We start from the raw sequence: 19,732 nt of genomic DNA on the forward strand, positions 1-19,732 counted from the left end.
CCCGGGTCATGGGCACCGTGGGGCAGCAGTGCTAACACTGCACCACCGTGCCGCCCCTGTCAACATCACACTTATGCAGTTATTATCTTAATAGCACATTATTTTTGTTACTGTATGTTAATGAAAAACGACTTATGCAACAATAATGATTTTTCTTTGGCTGTTTCTCTCCCAAAGATGCATCAGGACTATGGAAGGTTAGTAATATTTACAGAGCCTCCTCCACATGGAAAACTTTGAAGATCATTGCTGTAACAAAATCAATGGTAATGCTGAGGCAACTTAATTTAGAACTTAAATTATTTAGAAGCAAAACTTTTCATTGGTGGGTGATTCCAGTTACACTCCTAATAAAACATTCTTAAAATTGAAGCATCTTGGTAGCACAAAGTTACTGGAACAGATTCAACCATTCTGTACAATATCTGCAAAATGAAAGTACTATAATCCCAATGGTAATGTTTAAACTAACAGCTATGTTTTCATCGCATTTGTTTTCACTTCCCCTGTACCTTAAGGAAAATTGAAATGCCCAACAGGAAATGTTAAGATTTGCTTTTAAAATGAGACGATGAATGATATTTTTTGAAATTGGTCCCAAACTGGAAAATGTGCATTGCAAATTGCTATCAGGTTGCAATAAAAAAAATTAGTTCTCAAAACTCCCAATATTTGTGTTATTGAAGCACAAATTAATGGAAAAACACAATTTTGCGGTACCAAGTCTTGAAGCTTTGTTTTTAGCAATCACTCAAAATGTATTCCCCCAGGGTTCTTCCCCTCAATAAGATTATGTTTGTGATGAACGCAACCCAAATAATTCCTTAACATGAGTCAGGAAATATTCCACCTCAAAATTCTAACAATACATTAGATTTACATGAGCAAAGTAAGTTGCTTTTTCAAAGAGCCTAACTGTCGTACATAATAATAATTTTTATTATTGTCATAAGTAGGCTTACATTAACACTGCAATGAAGTTAGTGATCCACTTCAATGCAACAATGGACACAAGCCATAAATTACGGTCAGATTTTGCACAATTGGAAGTTTAAAATGTAAGCCCCATCGCCCACAAATGAACAGATGGTAAACTTTCAATATCTTTTGTTCAATCTTCAAATCAAATTTCTCCTCAGAAAATACAAGAGCTGCAGTCTGCAACCATAAATTTATGAGGTCCATTTTTCCACCATTTAATTGAGTGATAAATTCAAAGCATGACTGATGAATAGTCTTATTTCACTGGAAAATCAACAATGGCTCTCAAAACTGGTTTGGTTGGTTTAGCACACTGAGCTAAATAGCTGGCTTGTAATGCAGAACAAGGCAGCAGTGCAGGTTCAATTCCCCTACCAGCCTTCCTGAACAGGCGCCTGAATGTGGCGACTCGGGGCTTTTCACAGTAACTTCATTGAAGCCTACTTGTGACAATAAGTGATTATTATTAAAACAGCAGCAACGAAGTGCACTTTATTTTAAATTCAAATCTCAAATTTATCTCAAGGCCCAACGGATCAAGAAAACACACAGGAGATCGCTGGTTCAATCCCCACCTGTACTCAATTAGCTGTTCACACCTGTGAACCAAGTGTCTTCGCGTTGGGGACGGAAAGAAAGAATTGAGAGAGGAAAACTAAAGCCAGGGCTCAACCCAGAGTCTGAATTGCTCTAGTGTTGTTGCATCAAGTTATGTTAGAAACCATTGCTTCATCAAATAATCAGCTAACGCTAATTGTTTAGGCTCAAATGGAACAGCCACATGGGGATGCACAGGAGAACTGCCAATGCCTGCAGAATTTAAATTCCATATTTAAGGAGGGAGAACTAGGAAGAAAAGTAAGAAGTCTTACAACACCAGGTTAAAGTCCAACAGGTTTGTTTCAAATCACTAGCTTTCGGAGCACTGCTCCTTCCTCAGGTGAATTCACCTGATTCACCTGAGGAAGGAGCAGTGCTCCGAAAGCTAGTGATTTGAAACAAACCTGTTGGACTTTAACCTGGTGTTGTAAGACTTCTTACTGTGCTCACCCAGTCCAACACCGGCATCTCCACATCATAGGAAGAAAAGGTTATTTTTTTGTGAATAGAAATCTGTGTTTTAAATGTATTTAATCATTCCAAAATGGTATGCTTACATATGTTGAGCTGGTCATGTAGATTTGAAATATTAATTCCGTATAGAGTATAAGCAGATCTAGCACAATTAACATGAGACACTCCAAGACCTTCCACTGCACTTATCTTAATTCTGCAAACCACAGGAAATTTAGAGGCCTGTAAGGGGAGGCAGTGGTATTGTCGCCGGTGCAGAAATCCAGAGACCCAGAGTAATAATGCTCTGGGGATGAGGGTTCGAATCCCATCATGTAGATGGTAAAATTTGAATTTGATAAAACTCTGGAATTAAAAGTTTAAAGATGACTAAGAAACCATTGTCAATTGTCGTAATGTCCTTTAGGGAAGGAAATCTGTCGTCCTTACCTGATCTGGCCTGTATGTGAATCCAGATCCACATTAATGTGGTTGACTCTTAAATGCCCTCGGGGTTAGGCAATAAATGCTGTCTCAGCCAGCGACGCCCATGAATTATTTTGTTTTAAAATCTAGAACACTCCCCAAGCAGATATGACAACAAGATTGCAGTGTGAAAATGGGGCAGAAAAATAATTTTTTTTGCACCTTCCATATCCCCAGGAGATCCCAAAGCACCTCACAATCAATTACCTCTCTTACTGTACGCAGTAAACAACTGCAGTAGCGCATTTCCCAGACAACCTCCCAGGAAAAGTGAAACAAGCTACCATTTAACTTGTTTTGGTGGTGTTGATTTAAGGGGCAATGTTGGCCTAAATATCAAGGCAACTAAATGCTCTTTTACAGAAAGTCCTACAGAGTCTTTTGCATCCAGCTGTAACAGGAATCTTTTGCATCTGCTTAGCATTTCATCTGAAAGGTGTCAGCGCAGCACCCAGACAATGAAGCATCAGCCTAGATTAAGTGCTGAAATCCAGGAGTGAACTTGTGCCTACCCGAAATCAGAGCCAAAAATCCTACCCACTGAGTAAATGCAACCCTGTAAATCCAGCATTTAACTGAGTATAGAGAAAAGCAATGCAAGTCAACTTGGACTGATACAATTCCAACATGGGGACAAATTGAGACAGGAAAATGCTCACGAGGATCCTTAGGCATCCCAGATACCAACACACCAGGAATTCAATCAAATGTTTATAGAGAGCAAATCAATTCTAATTAGAACAAGAAAACTTTAGTTAGAATTGGGAGTGCCAGTCCGGCTGAATAAAGCCTAGTTGCAATAATTTCAAGTTCCAAGACAAAACAAGAGGCACAGCATTTGCGTGTTTGGTGATAGAATCCAAAGGGATATACGATACACTTGCTACGTCAGACTGATTATAGAACACAATCTATTGAGTACATCAGATAGCCATTGCACATAGATGGCTGTAGAATAATGAAGGACAACGGATACGTGGGAATGATTTACTAGATAGAATTTCTATCAAGGAGCTCAAATGATATGGTGAACAGTGAAGTCCGGTTGATGAATATGCACAAGACTAAATGCACTGAATGTAATGCACTGAACTCACTACCCATCATTTGGTATTTATGCAATATATGCTCTGGTACTTATCATCAAATGAAGCTTTATTCAGAAGGCATGTTAACTTCACTAAATATTGTATTGCCATAGAAAGAATAAAAAAGATCCCCTCACCACTAATCCAAAGGCAAAGATGCACAATTTTGCATGGCCTGTCATCAAATTATACCCTTCTTTAATCAGGGGCAGCGTGGTAGCACAGTGGTTAGCACTGTTGCTTCACAGCGCCAGGGACTCGGGTTCGATTCCCGGCTAGGGTCACTGTCTGTGTGGAGTCTGCACGTTCTCCCCGTGTCCACGTGGGTTTCCTCCGGGTGCTCTGGCTTCTTCCCACAATCGAAAGATATGCGGATTAGGTGGATTGGTCACGCTAAATTGTCCCGTAGTGTACAAAAGTTCGGTGGGGTTCCAGGGATAGGATGGAGGTGTGGCTTTAGGGAGGGTGCTCTTTCAGGGCCGGTTTAGACTCGATGGGCCAAATGGCCTCCTTCTGCACTATAAATTCTATGATTCTATAATCATATGGATGCAGGGAATTGGCTCCACCTCCCATAGCGTAACCCACGATCGTGCACCTTAACACGTATAAATGCATGTCCTCCATTCCCACCAGTGCAATACCAAAAATTACAAACAGAACCATAGATTCCCTACAGTGCAGAAGGATGCCTATTGGCTCATCGAGTCTGCATTAAACCTCCGAAAGAGCACTATACCTAGGCCCACTCCCCTGCCCCAAACCCATAACCTAACCTACACAGCTTTGGACTGTGGGTGGTAACTCACGCAGACATGGGAAGATTGTGGAAACTCCACACAGTCACCCAAGGTCGGAATCGAACCTGGGTCCCTGGCACTGTGAGGCAGCAATGCGAACCACTGTACCGACAATATGACAAAAGAATGTATTCCATTGTACACATTGAAGTCCAACACACCTACAACTAAAACAAAAAGATCTCAAGCAAATAAGGAGAATTGTACATGAAAGACAAGAGTCCCCATTTAAGCACTGCCTTCTAGGACGTAGTCATGTAAAAATGGTCATGAACTGTGACTTATGCGAGTGCTAGTGAACTGCGAAAATATACAACATCTCAACAGAGAATCTGTAATTCTGTACATAGAGAATTGCATACACTAAAATTCAGTTCATAATCCAACACAACCAAAATCCTTTTCATATGTCATTGCTTTTGCAGAAGTTCTACATATTGCAAGTTCAGGAACTAAATTAAGGGGATGATGTAAACCTATAAAAAGGGGGTTTCCAGTATGTTCAGGTTCTGAAATAGTCAAGAACAATCCTGTTCAAAGTTAATGCAAAATTATTTTTCTCCGAAATATCATAATTTGATCTCCCAATTGGTTAACACTGCTGCCTCACAGCACCATGGACCCAGGTTCGATTCTGACCTTGGGTGATTGTCTGTTTGGAGTCTGCACATTCTCCCCATGTCTGCGTGGGTTTTCTCCAGGTGCTCCGGTTTCTTCCCACAGACCGAAGATGTGCAGGTTAGGTGGATTGGTCATGCAAAATTGCCCCTTAGTATCCAACGGTTAGGTGGGGTTACAGGGATGAGGTAGGGGAGTGGGCCTGGGTAGGGTACTCTTTCAGAGGGTCGGTGCAGACTCGATGGGTTGAATGGCCTCCTTCTGCACTGTAGGAATTCCATGATTCTATGAATTAAAAGAATGTTACTCAATGTTTGGCAAAATCCACATTTCCCTGACAAACCCTGTCCTCCCCTCACTCACTATCACCTTAACTGTTCATGCACAATACCAAGACAATTGATACAACAGTTAAAGGAAAAGGAATATTGCTTTACTAGAGGTCGCATCCTTCAGAAAAGGCATTAAGCTAACCTGTTTGTTCAATGTGGAAACCTAATAACAAAAAGGATTGGTATTCTGAGGAATAAAAAGAAATCTACTGGACCAAAAGGACCTTGTCATCTAAACAAAATTTGGGCAAAAACAAAATACTGCAGAGGCTAGAAGTCTGAAGTAAAACAGAAAATACTCAGTAAGACAGGCAGCATCCCTGGAGAGAGAAACAAGAGTTAATGTTTCAAGTCGATGACCTAACTTGTGGTCTTGTATCAAAATTAAAGTGTGATCCTTGCCCACGGAGTAAAAGCCTGGGAACCAAACAATTTGAGCTGGAAGTCATTTGTTACCCACTGTGCAAGGCAGAGAAAATCTGAAGTACAGTTTGGCCCACTAAGCACTGAACACAACTTTCACAATACACATCTAATAACATCTCGGGTCAGTGGGATGGGGATTGTAATACTGATTGCGCAGAATTTTAGAATCTAGAAAACTATATTACACTATTGGGTAACAACAGCATTGGGTTAAAATCTGACTAAATTAGACTTCAGTTTCTAAAAGTTAAAGTACATGAATAATTTTTTTAAAAATAAACAAGTCAAGCAACTTGCATTTAGAGTGTTTTTAACCTGAAAAAACAATCCAAGGCATTTAGCAAAAAGCATAATCAAACAAAAATGAACACAGAAGTAAAGTAAGAGGTATTAAAAGGGGTGATCAGTGATCTGGGTTTTAAGGATAGTCTTTTTTTTAAAATAGATTTTACAGAACCAATTCATTTTTTCCAATTAAGGGGCAATTTAGCATGGTCAATCCACCTACCCTGCACATTTTTGGGTTGTGGGGGCGAAACCCACGCAAACACGGGGAGAATGTAAAAACTCCACACGGACAGTGACCCAGAGCCGGAATCGAACCTGGGACCTCAACGCCGTGAGGCAGCACCACCGTCTTGAGACAGGAAATAGAGGTAGAAGAGCAAAGGGGTTCAGGGAGGAATTTAAAAATTATGGGGTCCAGACAACTGATGGCATGGTTGCGGCAAGCCAGGCGAAAGGGGGGGGGGGGGGCAATGCCAGGGTCAGGGGAATTGAGGAGAGGATTGTTGGACAGGGTTAAATTTGCAAAAGATGAGGGGGGAACGAATTAATGGGATTGAAGGCAGACAAATCTCCAGGGCTTGATAATCTTCATCCCAGAGTACTTAAGGAAGTGGCGCTAGAAATAGTAGATCCATTCGTGGTCATTTTCCAAAATTCTTTGGAATTTGAAATGGTTCCTACAGATTGGAGGGTAGCTTATATAACCCCGCTATTCAAAAAGGGAGGTAGAGAGAAAACTATAGACCTATGAGCACAACGTCGGTAGTAGGGAAGTTGCTAGAGTCCATTATCAAGGATTTCATAGCACAGCACTTGGAAAGCAGTGGTATAATCAAAGTCAGCATGGATTTACGAAATGGAAATCATGCTTGACAAATCTACTAGGGTCATAGAATGATAGACAAGTTACAGCACAGAGGGCCACCATTCAGCCCATCTAGACCATGTCTGCCCGAGGACACCCAGGTGCTCTTTATAATCCTACCTTCCTGCACCAGGTCTATAGCCCTGGATTCTACAGTGCTCAAGGTGCAGATCCAGGTACTTTTTACAAGAGTTTAGGGTCTCTGCCTCCACCACCAACTCAGGCAGCGAATTCCAAACTCCCACTACCCTCTGCATAAAAAAGTTCTTCCTCATGTACCTTCTGCCACCTATCTTGAATCTATGACCCTGGTTCTAGAATTCTCCACCAGGGAAACAATTTTATCCTGTCCTGGGTTATCTCTTCCCCTCAATTTTGTACACCTCAATTAAGTCACCCCTCAGTCTTCTTTGTTCCCCCAAAGGAAAGGAAAATAACCCCAATATCCAATCTCTCCTCATAACTACACTTCTCTAGCCCTGACAACATTCTTGTAAACCTCCTCTGCACTATCTCCCAAGCAATTATGTCCTTCTGTAATTCTTTCAAGACATAACTAGTAGAGTTGACCAGGGAGAACTGGTGATGTGATTTATTTAAATTTTCAGAAGGTGTTCAACAAGGTCTAACATAGCAGATTACAATATAGAGTTAAAGCACATGGGTTTGCAGGTAGTGTCTTGAGATGCATAGAAAGCTGGTCAGCAGACAGGAAGCAAAAAGTTGGAATAAGTGGGTCTTTTCCTGATTGGCAGGCAATGACTAGTGGGGTACCACAGGACCCCAACTGTTGAAAATGAAATGAAATGAAAATGAATGAAAATCGCTTATTGTCACAAGTAGGCTTCAAATGAAGTTACTGTGAAAAGCCCCGAGTCGCCACATTCCGGCGCCTTTTCGGGGAGGCTGATACCGGAATTGAACCGTGCTGCTGGCCTGCCTTGGTCTGCTTTCAAAGCCAGCGATTTAGCCCTGTGCTAAACAGCCCCTGTTCACTATATATTAATGATTTGGACGATGGAACAAAATGTATTATCTCCAAATTTGCAGATGATATAAAGTCGGGTGGAAGGGTATGCTCTGAGGAGAATGCAGAGATGCTTCAGAGAGATTTAGATAGACTGAGTGAAAGGGCATATGCATGGCAGATGCAGTATAATGTGGATAAATGTGAGGTTATCCGCTTCGGTAGCAAAAATAGGAAGGCAAATTATTTGAATGGGTGTAAATTGAGAGAGCTGGATACTCAGTGAGACCTTGGTGTCCTCGTGCGTCAGTCGCTGAAAGTAAGCGTGCAGGTACAGTAAGCAGTAAAGAAGGCAAATAGTATGTTGGCCATCATAGCGAGAGAATTTGGGTATAGGAAAAGGAATGTTTTACTGCAATTGTATAAGACATTGGTGAGGCCACAACTGGAGGTATTGTGTGCAGTTTTGGTGTCCTTATTTGAGGAAAGACGTTCTTGCTATAGAGGGAGTGCAGCAAAGTTTTACCAAGTTGATTCCTGGGATGGCAGGACTGTCATATAAGGAGAGACTAAGTTGGTTAGGACTATATTTATTGGAGTTTCAAAGAATCATTGAAACTTGTAAAATTCTAAAGGGATTAGACAGGGTAGATCCAAAAATAATGTTCCCGATTCCCGATGGCACAGTGGTTAGCACTGCTGCCTCACAGCACCAGGGACCCGGGTTCAATTCCTGCCTTGGGTGACTGTGTGGAGTTTGCACGTTCTCCCCGAGTCTGCATGGATTTCCTCTGGGTGCTCTGGTTTCCTCCCATAGTCCATAATTGTGCAGATTAGGTGGATTGGCCATGCTAAACTTAGTGTTCAAAGATTAGGTGGGATTACAGGGTTAGGGGGAATAGGGTAGGGGTGTGGTCATAGGTAGGGTGCTTTTTCCAAGGTAGGGTGCTTTTTCCAAGGATCGGTGCAGACTCGATGGCCGAATGGCATCCTTCTGCAGTGCAGGGATTCTATACATTCTATGTTCGTGATGGTGGGGGATTCCAGAACCAGGCAGGTCATAGTTGAGGATAAGGGCTGAGGTGAGGAAAAGATCTTTTAGGGCTGAGGTGAGGAAAAATGTCTTCACCCAGAGAGTGGAATTCATTACCACAGAAAGTAGTTGAGGCAAAAGCATTGTGTTATTTCAAGAAGGAATTAGATAATGCTCTTGCACTAAAGGTATCAAAGTATATGGCAGGGGGGAAAGATGGGATCAGGGTATTGAACTTGATGATCAGCCATGATCATAATAAATGGTGGAGCAGGTTTGAAGGGTTGAATGGCCACCTGCTGCTTCTATTTTCTATATATGTTTCTAAGTATCCAAAACTGAAAGTCAGATGAGCATTCTGGCAACACAGCAATGGTGGAAGGATCCAGAAGAGTAGTGCTGGGTGTCACAAGGAACTTTACATTTTTTCTTGAATTATGTCACCAATGGGCATCATAGAAAGAAAGACTTGCATCTATATAATGCCTTTCATGACTTTCAAATGATGTCCCAAAGCAATTTATAGTCAGTAAAACATTTCTGAAGTGTAGCCACTGTTGCATCATACAAAATGAGAAATAGGAGCAGGCCAAAGATAGATCCTTGTGGGACTCCTTAGGTGATGAGTGGGAGTGGACAGAAGCCACTGCAGATTCTCTGGTTATAATTCAAAGATAAAAGAGTGGAACCAGCTGAACTGCAGCCCATTCAGTTGGAAAAAGGAGAAGAAAACATGTAAGGGTCAAGGAAAATCAACTGTTTTCCACTTGACGGATTGTCCTGATATAGTGCAACCCTCTAAAAGAAACGTAAATAGAACTAGCAAGTGAGCATTTGGGCTCCAAACTAACACGATAAAACTACTGGATTTGCAGGAGCTAAAATCAATTTTTAATCCTTCCCCTTGTCCCAAAAGGATCTTAAAAGTGCCCTTCCGAAAGCAGGGGAGAAAATAAATAAATATCAAATACAAAGACCATCTCTGAGGGTGAAGTATCATAAAACAGAAGACAAATACAGCAGTGTTTAGGGACTCGGGGTACATCACAATTTCACCAGACACTTGAGTAATTTTTTTTTTAAATGACTCCTATTTTCTTTCCAGTAAAGAGAATATTTTCAAAAGAATGAGCATGTTCTTGGTACAAAAAAGTCCCATTTTGGCTGTTACAACCAGTGGCAGGAAGAAGCTATATGACGATACTGTGAATTAGGCCCGGCAGCACTTTAGATCACAAGTGAATAGATCTGTCTCATTATACTGGGGTTTATTGGTACCATCCACAGAGGTGCGTTGAGAATAAGTATAGAAAAGAATAAGCCAATGTCATCAAGCACTCTGTACGTCATTTTATTAAGCTCCAGGTCCATGTTTATTAATATTTATAGTGGCGTACAATAAATATAATTTCCAAAAATATATTTGTTTGTGCAAAATGTTTACATTTTTTTTACTCCAAGACAATCCAAGGCACAATCCAGAGGCATTTAAATTGAAAGAGGCACCATATTAGTACAGTATTCTGAGCCACATGGATTTAATTCTATTCAGAAATGCCAATTATCCTGACAGTCGACTCCCAGGCACAAAGTCCCAAATTGAAATTTTACCTACGCTAACAAATGGTAGCTAGGCACTACTGGTCTACCAAAAGAAAAATTACACCATTCAATTTATATTATTTCATTTTCTCTCCCCTCCCCAGATAATCCTGCAAGATCTAATCACTGATCAGCATAGCGAGTACTTGCGGAAATGCCCACAGCTCCAAAGGCTGTCTGCTCCCTTGCCCTCGAGTTGGAAAACCTTATAGTAAGCTACCGCAGAAAAATATTGCAGTTCTTCTTCCACAATAGAAAAATATAACTTTACACAGAACCACAACAGTCAATTTGAATGAATTGCACTCCATTATTCTAGCCCTCCACCACACTCCTACGGTATAAGAGAAAGTTGACTTCACTAACATATTCATATCAAGGATATCAATAGCGAGCATCACTGCATGTTACTGCATGGCAGAATCAATAAGATATTGTCCAGAGCCAAAAAAAACAATTTCCAGTGCAGTGTTATGCGACAAAGAGTAACATGCACTCAGTTCTCAATAATACTTCAAATGCAATTGCAATGGTTAATAGATCATCCAAATGTTTTAGCTTAATATTTCAGCCTAGCCTATGAAGAAAATGATGCTCCGTCGCCGATCATATGGATTCCTGCCAGTCAAAGCAGAGATGAGCTTCAAAAGCAAACTCTCTTGGGGTGCAGGTTTGCCCATCCCATCTGAATGTTGCACAATGACGGGGGCGAGCTGAATTCAGGCACAGACCCAGGCTTTTAAAATGAAATTACCTCCCTCCCTCCTCCTCGGAGCTGACAATGTGACTGAAGGCGGTGGGACGGGGGTGAGGGGTTAAGAGCCAGGGCAGGGAGGGTTGAGGGTTATCGTCTCCTGGGCTGACTGCAGGCCTCTGCACTGCAGAGAGAGTGGTGGTGGTGGAGTCGGCAGCGAGCAAGGCGCAGAACAGGACGGCCCCCGGAGCCGTCAATGACAAGCGGGCCCTCCGGTCTCCTCGTCCTTCCAGCCCGGCCCGGCCAGACAAGCGGGGCCTCCTTCCCCGGGAGGAGACAAGAGATATCCCCATCGCCTCCATTTGCCAACCCCTCCCTTACCTGGAAATCCCGATCTTCATTGAACCGAGCGAATTTGTCAGCCATTTTGCCGACACTTGTTTTCCTCTCGAACAATTCCTCGCCCAACCTCCTGTCGCTCGCTCCGCTCTTCCCTCCAAAGTCTCCGCCCTCCTCCTCCTCTGCGCGTGAACCGCGTTGCGACGGCGACGGCGCCTGATTGACGTGCCGGCCACCCCAGCGCTGTCACCAGGGGGAAACCCCGGGCCGGCGCCCGCCACGTGACCACGTGATTGACAGCTCCTGGAGTCTGCACCCCGCGCTGGGAGTTGTAGTCCATCCACTCGCTTGTCGGGGTTGGAGGCTCCTCACTGCTGTTGCAGAAATGGCGTGCAAGCGGTGCAAGAAGAGCCGCAGTGCAATCGTTTCCCGCAGCTCCATGCCGAGCACTTTTGCACACTGAGGATGCTGGCATTGATCATGACCAAGGGTCCCTCGTTCTGTGCATTTTGCAGAATTTTGTGATTTGATTCTTTCCCTTTATCTATTATTTGGTGAGGCCAAGGTTCGGGGAAAACATAATTGACTCGCAGCGCAATATATAATTTTCGGCAATGCTCCAATCTGAGTGGAACAGCGGGTGCAAGAACAGCAATTGTTCTTTTAAAATGTGCTGTGCTGGGAATAAGCCGAATAGGAAGTGACCCACAGTAAACCTTTGTGTTTGACTGTAGGGGGAAATGAAGAAGCGGGACAACGTATCACATGATTCACTAGAGGAAATAACAGGGAAATTGATGGTTTCAAAAAAAAAACATGCCTCTTCTGTATTTGGTCCTTTACCAACCTCTCTGAATCTGGTTCGTCAACTTTAGATTTTGATCTTTCTCCTCCATCTTAAACCCCCTTTGTAAAATATCACATACACGTATTGCCTAAATACAATGACCCCCCTCCACACACACACACACACCAGCCCATCTGTCTTTTGTTCTTAATATTGCTACTTTTCTGTTGCTACATGTTCGAATACATTCTCCCCCCCCCCCCCCACTTCAGTTCTGAAGAAGAGTCCAAGGACTCAAAATGTTAACTTTCTCATAGATGCTAGCAGACCTGCTGCATTTTCCCAGCGTCCTCTGTGTCTCTGAATATAGACCTTGTACCTTCTTGTTACGTTTCATTCCTCTAAGGTTTTTAATGCAATATTGGCTCCCAGTTCCATGCTTGCCTCTGCCATCACTTACTGTTTGAATCCCTATTGCCCGACTTCCCAAAACCACCTTTATCAAAATCTTTACGATTATCTTTATGACTGTGAACAAAGAGCATACTCCCTCCTTTCATTTGCACAGGGTCCAAGGATTGAGCATTCCATTTGAATCTACCTCCTTGAATTGCCTCCTTCAACCAAATATTCCACCATCACATGTTTGGCTCTGCCCTTGGATCCATTAAAGCCAGGCCCAGCGCTGCCAATAAATCCCCTTCGGCAGCTCGCCTACTGCCCATAGCTCACACATCCTAAGCAGTCATGGATTTCTTTGGCATCAAGATTGAAACCATCCAAACGGTTGCCTCTGCCAAATCCCTTCCTCCCTCAAGCCCAGTGTCAAACTTCCGTTAACGGTTAGCTCCCGTTCCTGTCCCGAAAAATGCCGTTCCCGAATGGGAGCCCTCCATTGTGTGGCCGCCTCCCGCCCGCCGTCACCGGAAGCCCCCAGCATGTCCACATTGACTCTTATCATCTTTTACAAATGCACCATAGAAATCATCCTATCTGGCTGCATCACAGCCTAGTATGGCAACTGCTTGGCCCAAGATCGCAAAAAACCAGAGAGTCGTGAACACAGCCCAGTCCATCACGCGAACCTGCCTCCCATTCATTGACTCCATCTACACCTCCTGCTGCCTGGGGAAAGCGGGCAGCATAATCAAAGATCCCTTCCACCCGGCTTACTCACTCTTCCAACTTCTTCCATCAGGCAGGACATACAAAGGTCTGAGAACACACACAAACATACTCAAAAACAGCTTCTTCCCCGCTGTTACCAGACTCATAAATGTCCCCTTATGGACTGATCTGATTAATACTACACTCCTGTATGCTTCACCTGATTTCTGTGCCTATATATTTACATTGTGTACCTTATGTTGCCCTATTATGTATTTTCCTTTCATGTATTAAATTATCTGTTTGAGCTGCATGCTGAAAAGTACTTTTCATTGTACCTCGATACACATGACAATAAACAAATCCAAATATGATTTTCCCCAATAACAAATTTGTGTGACATGGTTACCATAGGGACCGGAGAGCCCAGGTTGAGACTTGCCAAGTGAGATGCAAAATTCTCGCATCTGAAAACAAAGGAAAGAGCAGCTGGGGATGAGTGTGGACTGACTTGCTGACTCAAAAACTTCAGACAGAAACAGAGAGGTGCCTCAGAGAATAAAAGGGAGCAGCTAGTGTGGTCAGTGTACTGTTTTTCTGTGGACTGCCAGACAGAATGTGGGAGGAAAACGGTCTCTAGTTTAAGCGATGCATCCCATGGAAATAAAAATAATAAAAATAATCTGGTAGATCCATCCTCGTGGGTGGGGGGAGGGGGGTGGGAAATTGCCAATAGTAGGCCTTACTGCTTGTAGTCAGTTTGGGATTTCCCAAACTGAAAGATGCACCTTTTGATGGTCACTCAATGTTATGACACAGTAAAATGGGAAGAATCAAACCTGTTGGAAGCAACGAGTAACGGTGGATTGGTTCCTGTAAAAACTGTAATGAGAGCGGTCAGTGAAGCATAGCTGTTAAGTGGGGTTTACAGTTGTGTTAAAAAGTTAAAGGGCAGGATATATTTTCTGTAGTTTAGAGTACTAGTTGCATACTACATACTAATCAGTCAAGTTGCATTTAATTTGTTTGTTACAATAAAAGTCTTAAAACTTAAAATCTTGTGTCATTCCTTTAAATCCATTATTGGTAATTCAAACATCTTTGTAAAAGTTAGCAGGGATCTACGGAGATTGTAACACTCGTAAGCAATGCCTGGATTTTGGAATACTCGTTCTTGCTTTCAAATCCCTCAAGGTCCTAGTCCCTTTAGGTCTCTATAGTCTCCTGCAGCCCTATAACCCTCCAAGATACCTGAATTGCTCTAATTCAAGCACCTTGCGCCTTCCCGTTTTTAATCACCCCACCATTGGTAGTCATGCTTTTATCTGTCTAACCCCAGAGATTTAGAATTACATTCCTAAACCTCTCCATCTCTTTACCTCATTTTCATCCTTTAAGACATTCCAAAGTTCTACCTCTTTGAACAAGCTTTCAATCATCTGACATAATCCTTGTGGCTTGGTGTCATATTTTGTCTCATAATGACTCTGTGAAGCACCTTGCGGTTGTAGTAATCTGCATATCTGTGTATATATGCAAGGGGTCAATGTAAATGCAATACAACTAAGCAATCACTAGAGGGAGCACGGGAGATGTATAAATTCAGACGGACAGGAAGTCAGAGAGACTCTTCACAGGAACAGCAGTTGGTGAGCAGGCAACTGACAAGCAGCTCAGATGTAACATAGTATAAGCACTGGAGAGAGAACAAACTCATACAAATAAAGCATCTACTTCAACTGTGAGACTACGAGCTTTATTCAGACACAAGGAATAACACATGGTACCAGGTGATTTCAGAACGCTTACTATAAGCTTACACAAGATGCAGACACAGAAAGATCAAAATGACAAGAAAACTCGTACTGGACATTCGGAGATTTTGCTGATTCAATGAAACTTGTTGGAACTCCACCGCAGCTGAAAACAATTGGTAATTTGAGTCATAGATGGAAAAGGTTTAAACAAATGTTCAACATATATATCATAGCTAATGATTTGAGCATGGCCTCAGAAGAAATGAAAATAGCACTGCTGCTAGCAGGACATGAAGCTAGAGAAATTTATCACTGCTTTAAATACTTGAAAGGTGAAGACAACACCAAATTAGAAGTAATACTCAAAAAATTTGAAGATTACTGTAACACCAGTAACATTGCTGCTTTAAGATGTTCAATGCTCGGAGACCAAATTGCACAGGGAATGAGTGATGCGAAACTCATTACCAGAACAGAAAGGTTTAACGCTGGAAATCACGATTGAAAAGTGCAGATTGAAAGAAAAAAGTAACCCTAAATTTTTACCAAGAAAAAAGGCCAAAATCCACATTAGAATGGCGTCTGAGCACATTTTAAAGTCCCCGGGGAACAAAGGATACAAATCTGGGTCTGCGCATTTGCAGGAAACTGCAGTTGCGCATGCGCAGTTGAAAATAGCAATTTTGGACTCAGATCGTTCTGCGCATGTGCAAGCCATGCATGCGCAGTCAGCAGAAAATCGAGCACCGTTCGCCGATGGATCTGCGCATGCGAAAGTCGCAAATCACAAACAAGACTCTTAAAGGCACAAAACCAACAAATTTAACCTCAAAAGGCACAACATTACCTGAACTTCTACCAGCAGTTGAAAATAACTTTTGCAGCACCCTGGAACAAGCAGTTTGCACCACCCAAACTGAAGAGCACAATGATAAATCTGAAAGCAAAGATGATGATTTGTTCATTGAACATGAAGAGAACAATAACAAACCCAAAACAAAAAAAGTTGATTTGTTTATCAAAAAATACTACTCAGACATGGCTGAGTTATTCGGATATGCTAATCATAGCATCAGCAACACGGTTGCAAAGCTCAACACGACTCTACTCATGGTAGATGAATCCAATACCACGATGCAATGGCAGATCGTCGATACATTGGATGACAGCAACCTGTCAAATACCCAAGAAGAACACGATACCACACAGCGAGTACTGACCGACTCCGTTGAGAGAGCACAGATCGACTCCACAGAGAGAACACTGTACGACTCCACACAGAGAGCGATGAAAGACTGCATAGAGACGCAAGCCTCCACAGAGAGCTCGTTGGCAGACTCCAAAATGGAAGCAATTAAAGACTCCATAGTGAACGCCATGCATGATCAAGATCATGAAGGTCTATTCACCTCTCGTGAACAAGAAAAAGAAGACTATGAAAGTCTACCAAGCTCACATAATCAATAAAAAGACAATATAAGTCTACCCACTGTATGTGAAAACAGTGACAATGTGATCACAATCGACTTACAGGATGTGCAGGAACATAGCGAGACTGACAGGTCTCTGCTTGTCTGTAATGAAGCACTCAACAATCAGAGTAGGGCTACTCATGAGTCCAGTGAGACCACGTCAATTGAAACCTCAGCCATTCTAAACTACCCACAAGAAAATTAAATATTGAAGATTTTGACTCCAGAAGATGGGCACCAAGAAGCCAAAGATGAAGCAAATGAACCAGAAATGATTCCAGAAGAGGAGCACCAAGGAAGCAAAGAAGAGGAATCAAATCCACCACAAATGATTGATGTCACCCAGATCAATGCAACATCAGATCATTCTCACAATCCTCAAGAAGAAACGCTGAATGAAACATCGGATACCACAAAGGACACTGACACCAATAACTTTGAGAATGACTCAAATTATCCACACGGAACACTCATTAAGCGCAACAAGAACAACAAAAACCACAAGAAGCACAACAGAAACAAGAACAACAACAGCAACAACAAAAACAACAAGACCAACAACAAAAACAACAACAAGAAGCATGGCAAAGACAACAGCAGCAACAACAAGCACGACAAAAACAACAAGAACAACAACAAAAACAGAAACAACAAGCACGGCAAAAACAACAACAAAAACAACAAAGACAGAAACGACAACAATGAAACAATGACCCATACAACATGGTACAACTCTGCACATGAAAGACAATGCAACAGCACACTCCAAAACAATGACAAGAGTACAAGCATACCATGGCATGACAACAAATCTCACTAATTCACATCTGCTGCAGAACAAACAAGTACACCAGCTTTCAAGGCGGACGCACTAACTCGATACCACAAGCACAGAAAAAAGTCCACGTCAGCCAACATCAGTGGTTCAACCATTCGTGATAATTTGTTTGTTACTTAAAAACAAGAACACCGACGACATTCACAAAGAAATTACAACTTCAATATCACCACGTGAACAACAGAAAAAAAGAACTCAACCGAACAAATTCATAAAGTTTGGACTCAGAAATGTTTTAAAAATTAAAATTGGACTCATAAATATTAATTGGCTTTGTATAATAACCAATATCATCAGCACTTGTACAAATATACATATCATAATTAATCTAACTGTTTTGTACAATTTTCTTTAACACTGTACAGAAAATATGTAAAAGAGAAAAGGGGGGATGTTGGGATCTGCATATCTGTGTATATCTACAAGGAGTCAATGTAAATACAATACAACTAAGTAATCACTAGAGGGAGCATGGGAGATGTATAAATACAGACTGACAGGAAGTCAGAGAGACTCTTCACAGGAACGGCAGCTGGTGAGCAGGACACAGACAGGCAGCTCAGATGTAGCATAGTATAAGTGCTAGAGAGAGAACAAACTCATACAAATAAAGCATCTCCTTCAACTGTAAGACTACAAGCTTTATTCAGGCACAAGGAATAACACATGGCACCAGGTGTGGGGTTAAGGTTAGGAATAACACAGTGGTGATTTATTACACAAAAGGTGATATATAAGTACAAGTTGTTATTGTTGCCCGACAGATTTTTACCCTTGACATCATCCTGCTCCTTAATCACATGCTGTGCCATGGTCATATTTCCTTCCCACTTGCACCCATGTATATATTGACAATACCCGGGACTATGTTTTTTGCACTATCCTTTAATTCTGGATTACCAATCAATGGGACAGTTCATCAGACATTGGGATGCTCCAGAATTTTCTCCAACTTAACATTGATGGGGCCAAAACCATCTTAATTTTGGCTCTCACCAAAAACTCCCCATCCTCTGTTACACCTCTGAAGATGTGCCATCATGATGTCGTCTTTGAGTCTGAACTAAAAATGCCATCTCCTTTCCAGCACCAAGACTATTTATTTCTATCTCCATGACATCTGCTTCCCAAGCCAGCCTCACAAAAAACTCCACTTGATAAAAATATTTCTACCACTGGGCTTTAAGATAATCATAGTTGCCTTGCTCCACTCCAATATAACTGTATCTCCTCGATTTTTCTCTAAAATGTTGTGCCAAGAACATCTCCAGTTGTGTTGGGCTATTCTGTGCAGGACAGCGATGCTAAAGTAATATGCCTGTAAAGAGGATGTAGAAGGCCATAAGGCTTGCAGCATCCAATTTTTTCCCAATAGTTTCCACATTTATATTAAAACTATATTTGGTATCAGGAGGATGGTGCTAATAGGACGAGGATCAAAATTTGAATGCCCTGACGCACTTTAGGAAACAATGACCTGGGTTTTCACACAGTCAACATGGTTTGGGAGCCCTTGTTTGCAGACCGGACCTGATTCCGGTATTCATGACCCCATTCCCGGACTGTGTGATTTTCGGGACTGCCTTCGGGACTGGTTCCTGTCAAAGGCTCATACTCGGCACAGCTGATGAGGCCAGCTCCAGTGCGGCGATCGGCACCCCCACTCCTCCACAATTTTCACAGAGTCGGGCCAGGTTTTTAAAGAGTTGAGGTTCATGTTCCTCGGAGAAGTTATGAACACTAGCCTGCATGAGGGAATCTTTTAAATGGTACGTTCAAAATGTCCTCCTCATGCCCCATATGAAAGGCTTTGACCTTCCAACCATCCCCCATGGCCACTCATATCCTCTGTGCTAAGCTCTGCCCTTCAACCCACACCCCATGGTGCCTCAGGTACAGGTTTTCATATTGTAATAGTTGTCTGGGCTCCCAACCAAGCATACATAATAAGATTTAGCTGAGAGCCCAGACATCCATTAAGCTTGTTGGAACAGCTACCCCCCCAGAGAAAACATTGTTTGATTGACAGCTCATGCTCTCTTCTGTCAATTTCACAATGTCTGTTAACACAGACATGTGTTGAAAAGTTTTTTTTATTCTCCTCATTTTCAACATTTTCATCAATAAACAATCAAAGAAAAAACAAACAAAAGCAAATGCAATAACAATCCTGCACACACAAACCATACCCCGCTCAAT

General features: G+C 42.1%; 1 protein-coding gene across 5 annotated transcripts in view; it reads right to left on the minus strand.

Annotated features, from left to right (window-relative positions):
- gpatch8 (G patch domain containing 8) overlaps positions 1-11,777 on the minus strand; it is a 242,518-nt gene extending 230,741 nt beyond the window's left edge. For 2 of the 5 annotated variants that reach the window (XM_072487050.1, XM_072487053.1), the window contains exon 1: positions 11,615-11,700. Coding sequence is in view for 1 of the 5 variants with exons in the window: in XM_072487048.1 (XP_072343149.1) it covers positions 11,615-11,659 (45 nt within the window). In the remaining 4 variants the exon portion in view is untranslated. Of the gene's footprint in view, positions 1-11,614 lie in introns of all 5 variants that reach the window. The other 3 variants (XM_072487048.1, XM_072487049.1, XM_072487051.1) reach the window with 3 other exon arrangements.
- Between the last annotated feature and the right edge of the window lie 7,955 nt (positions 11,778-19,732).

The sequence above is a fragment of the Scyliorhinus torazame genome, chromosome 21 (assembly GCF_047496885.1).
Source record: "Scyliorhinus torazame isolate Kashiwa2021f chromosome 21, sScyTor2.1, whole genome shotgun sequence".
In the NCBI taxonomy this organism is placed as follows: Eukaryota; Metazoa; Chordata; class Chondrichthyes; order Carcharhiniformes; family Scyliorhinidae; genus Scyliorhinus; species Scyliorhinus torazame.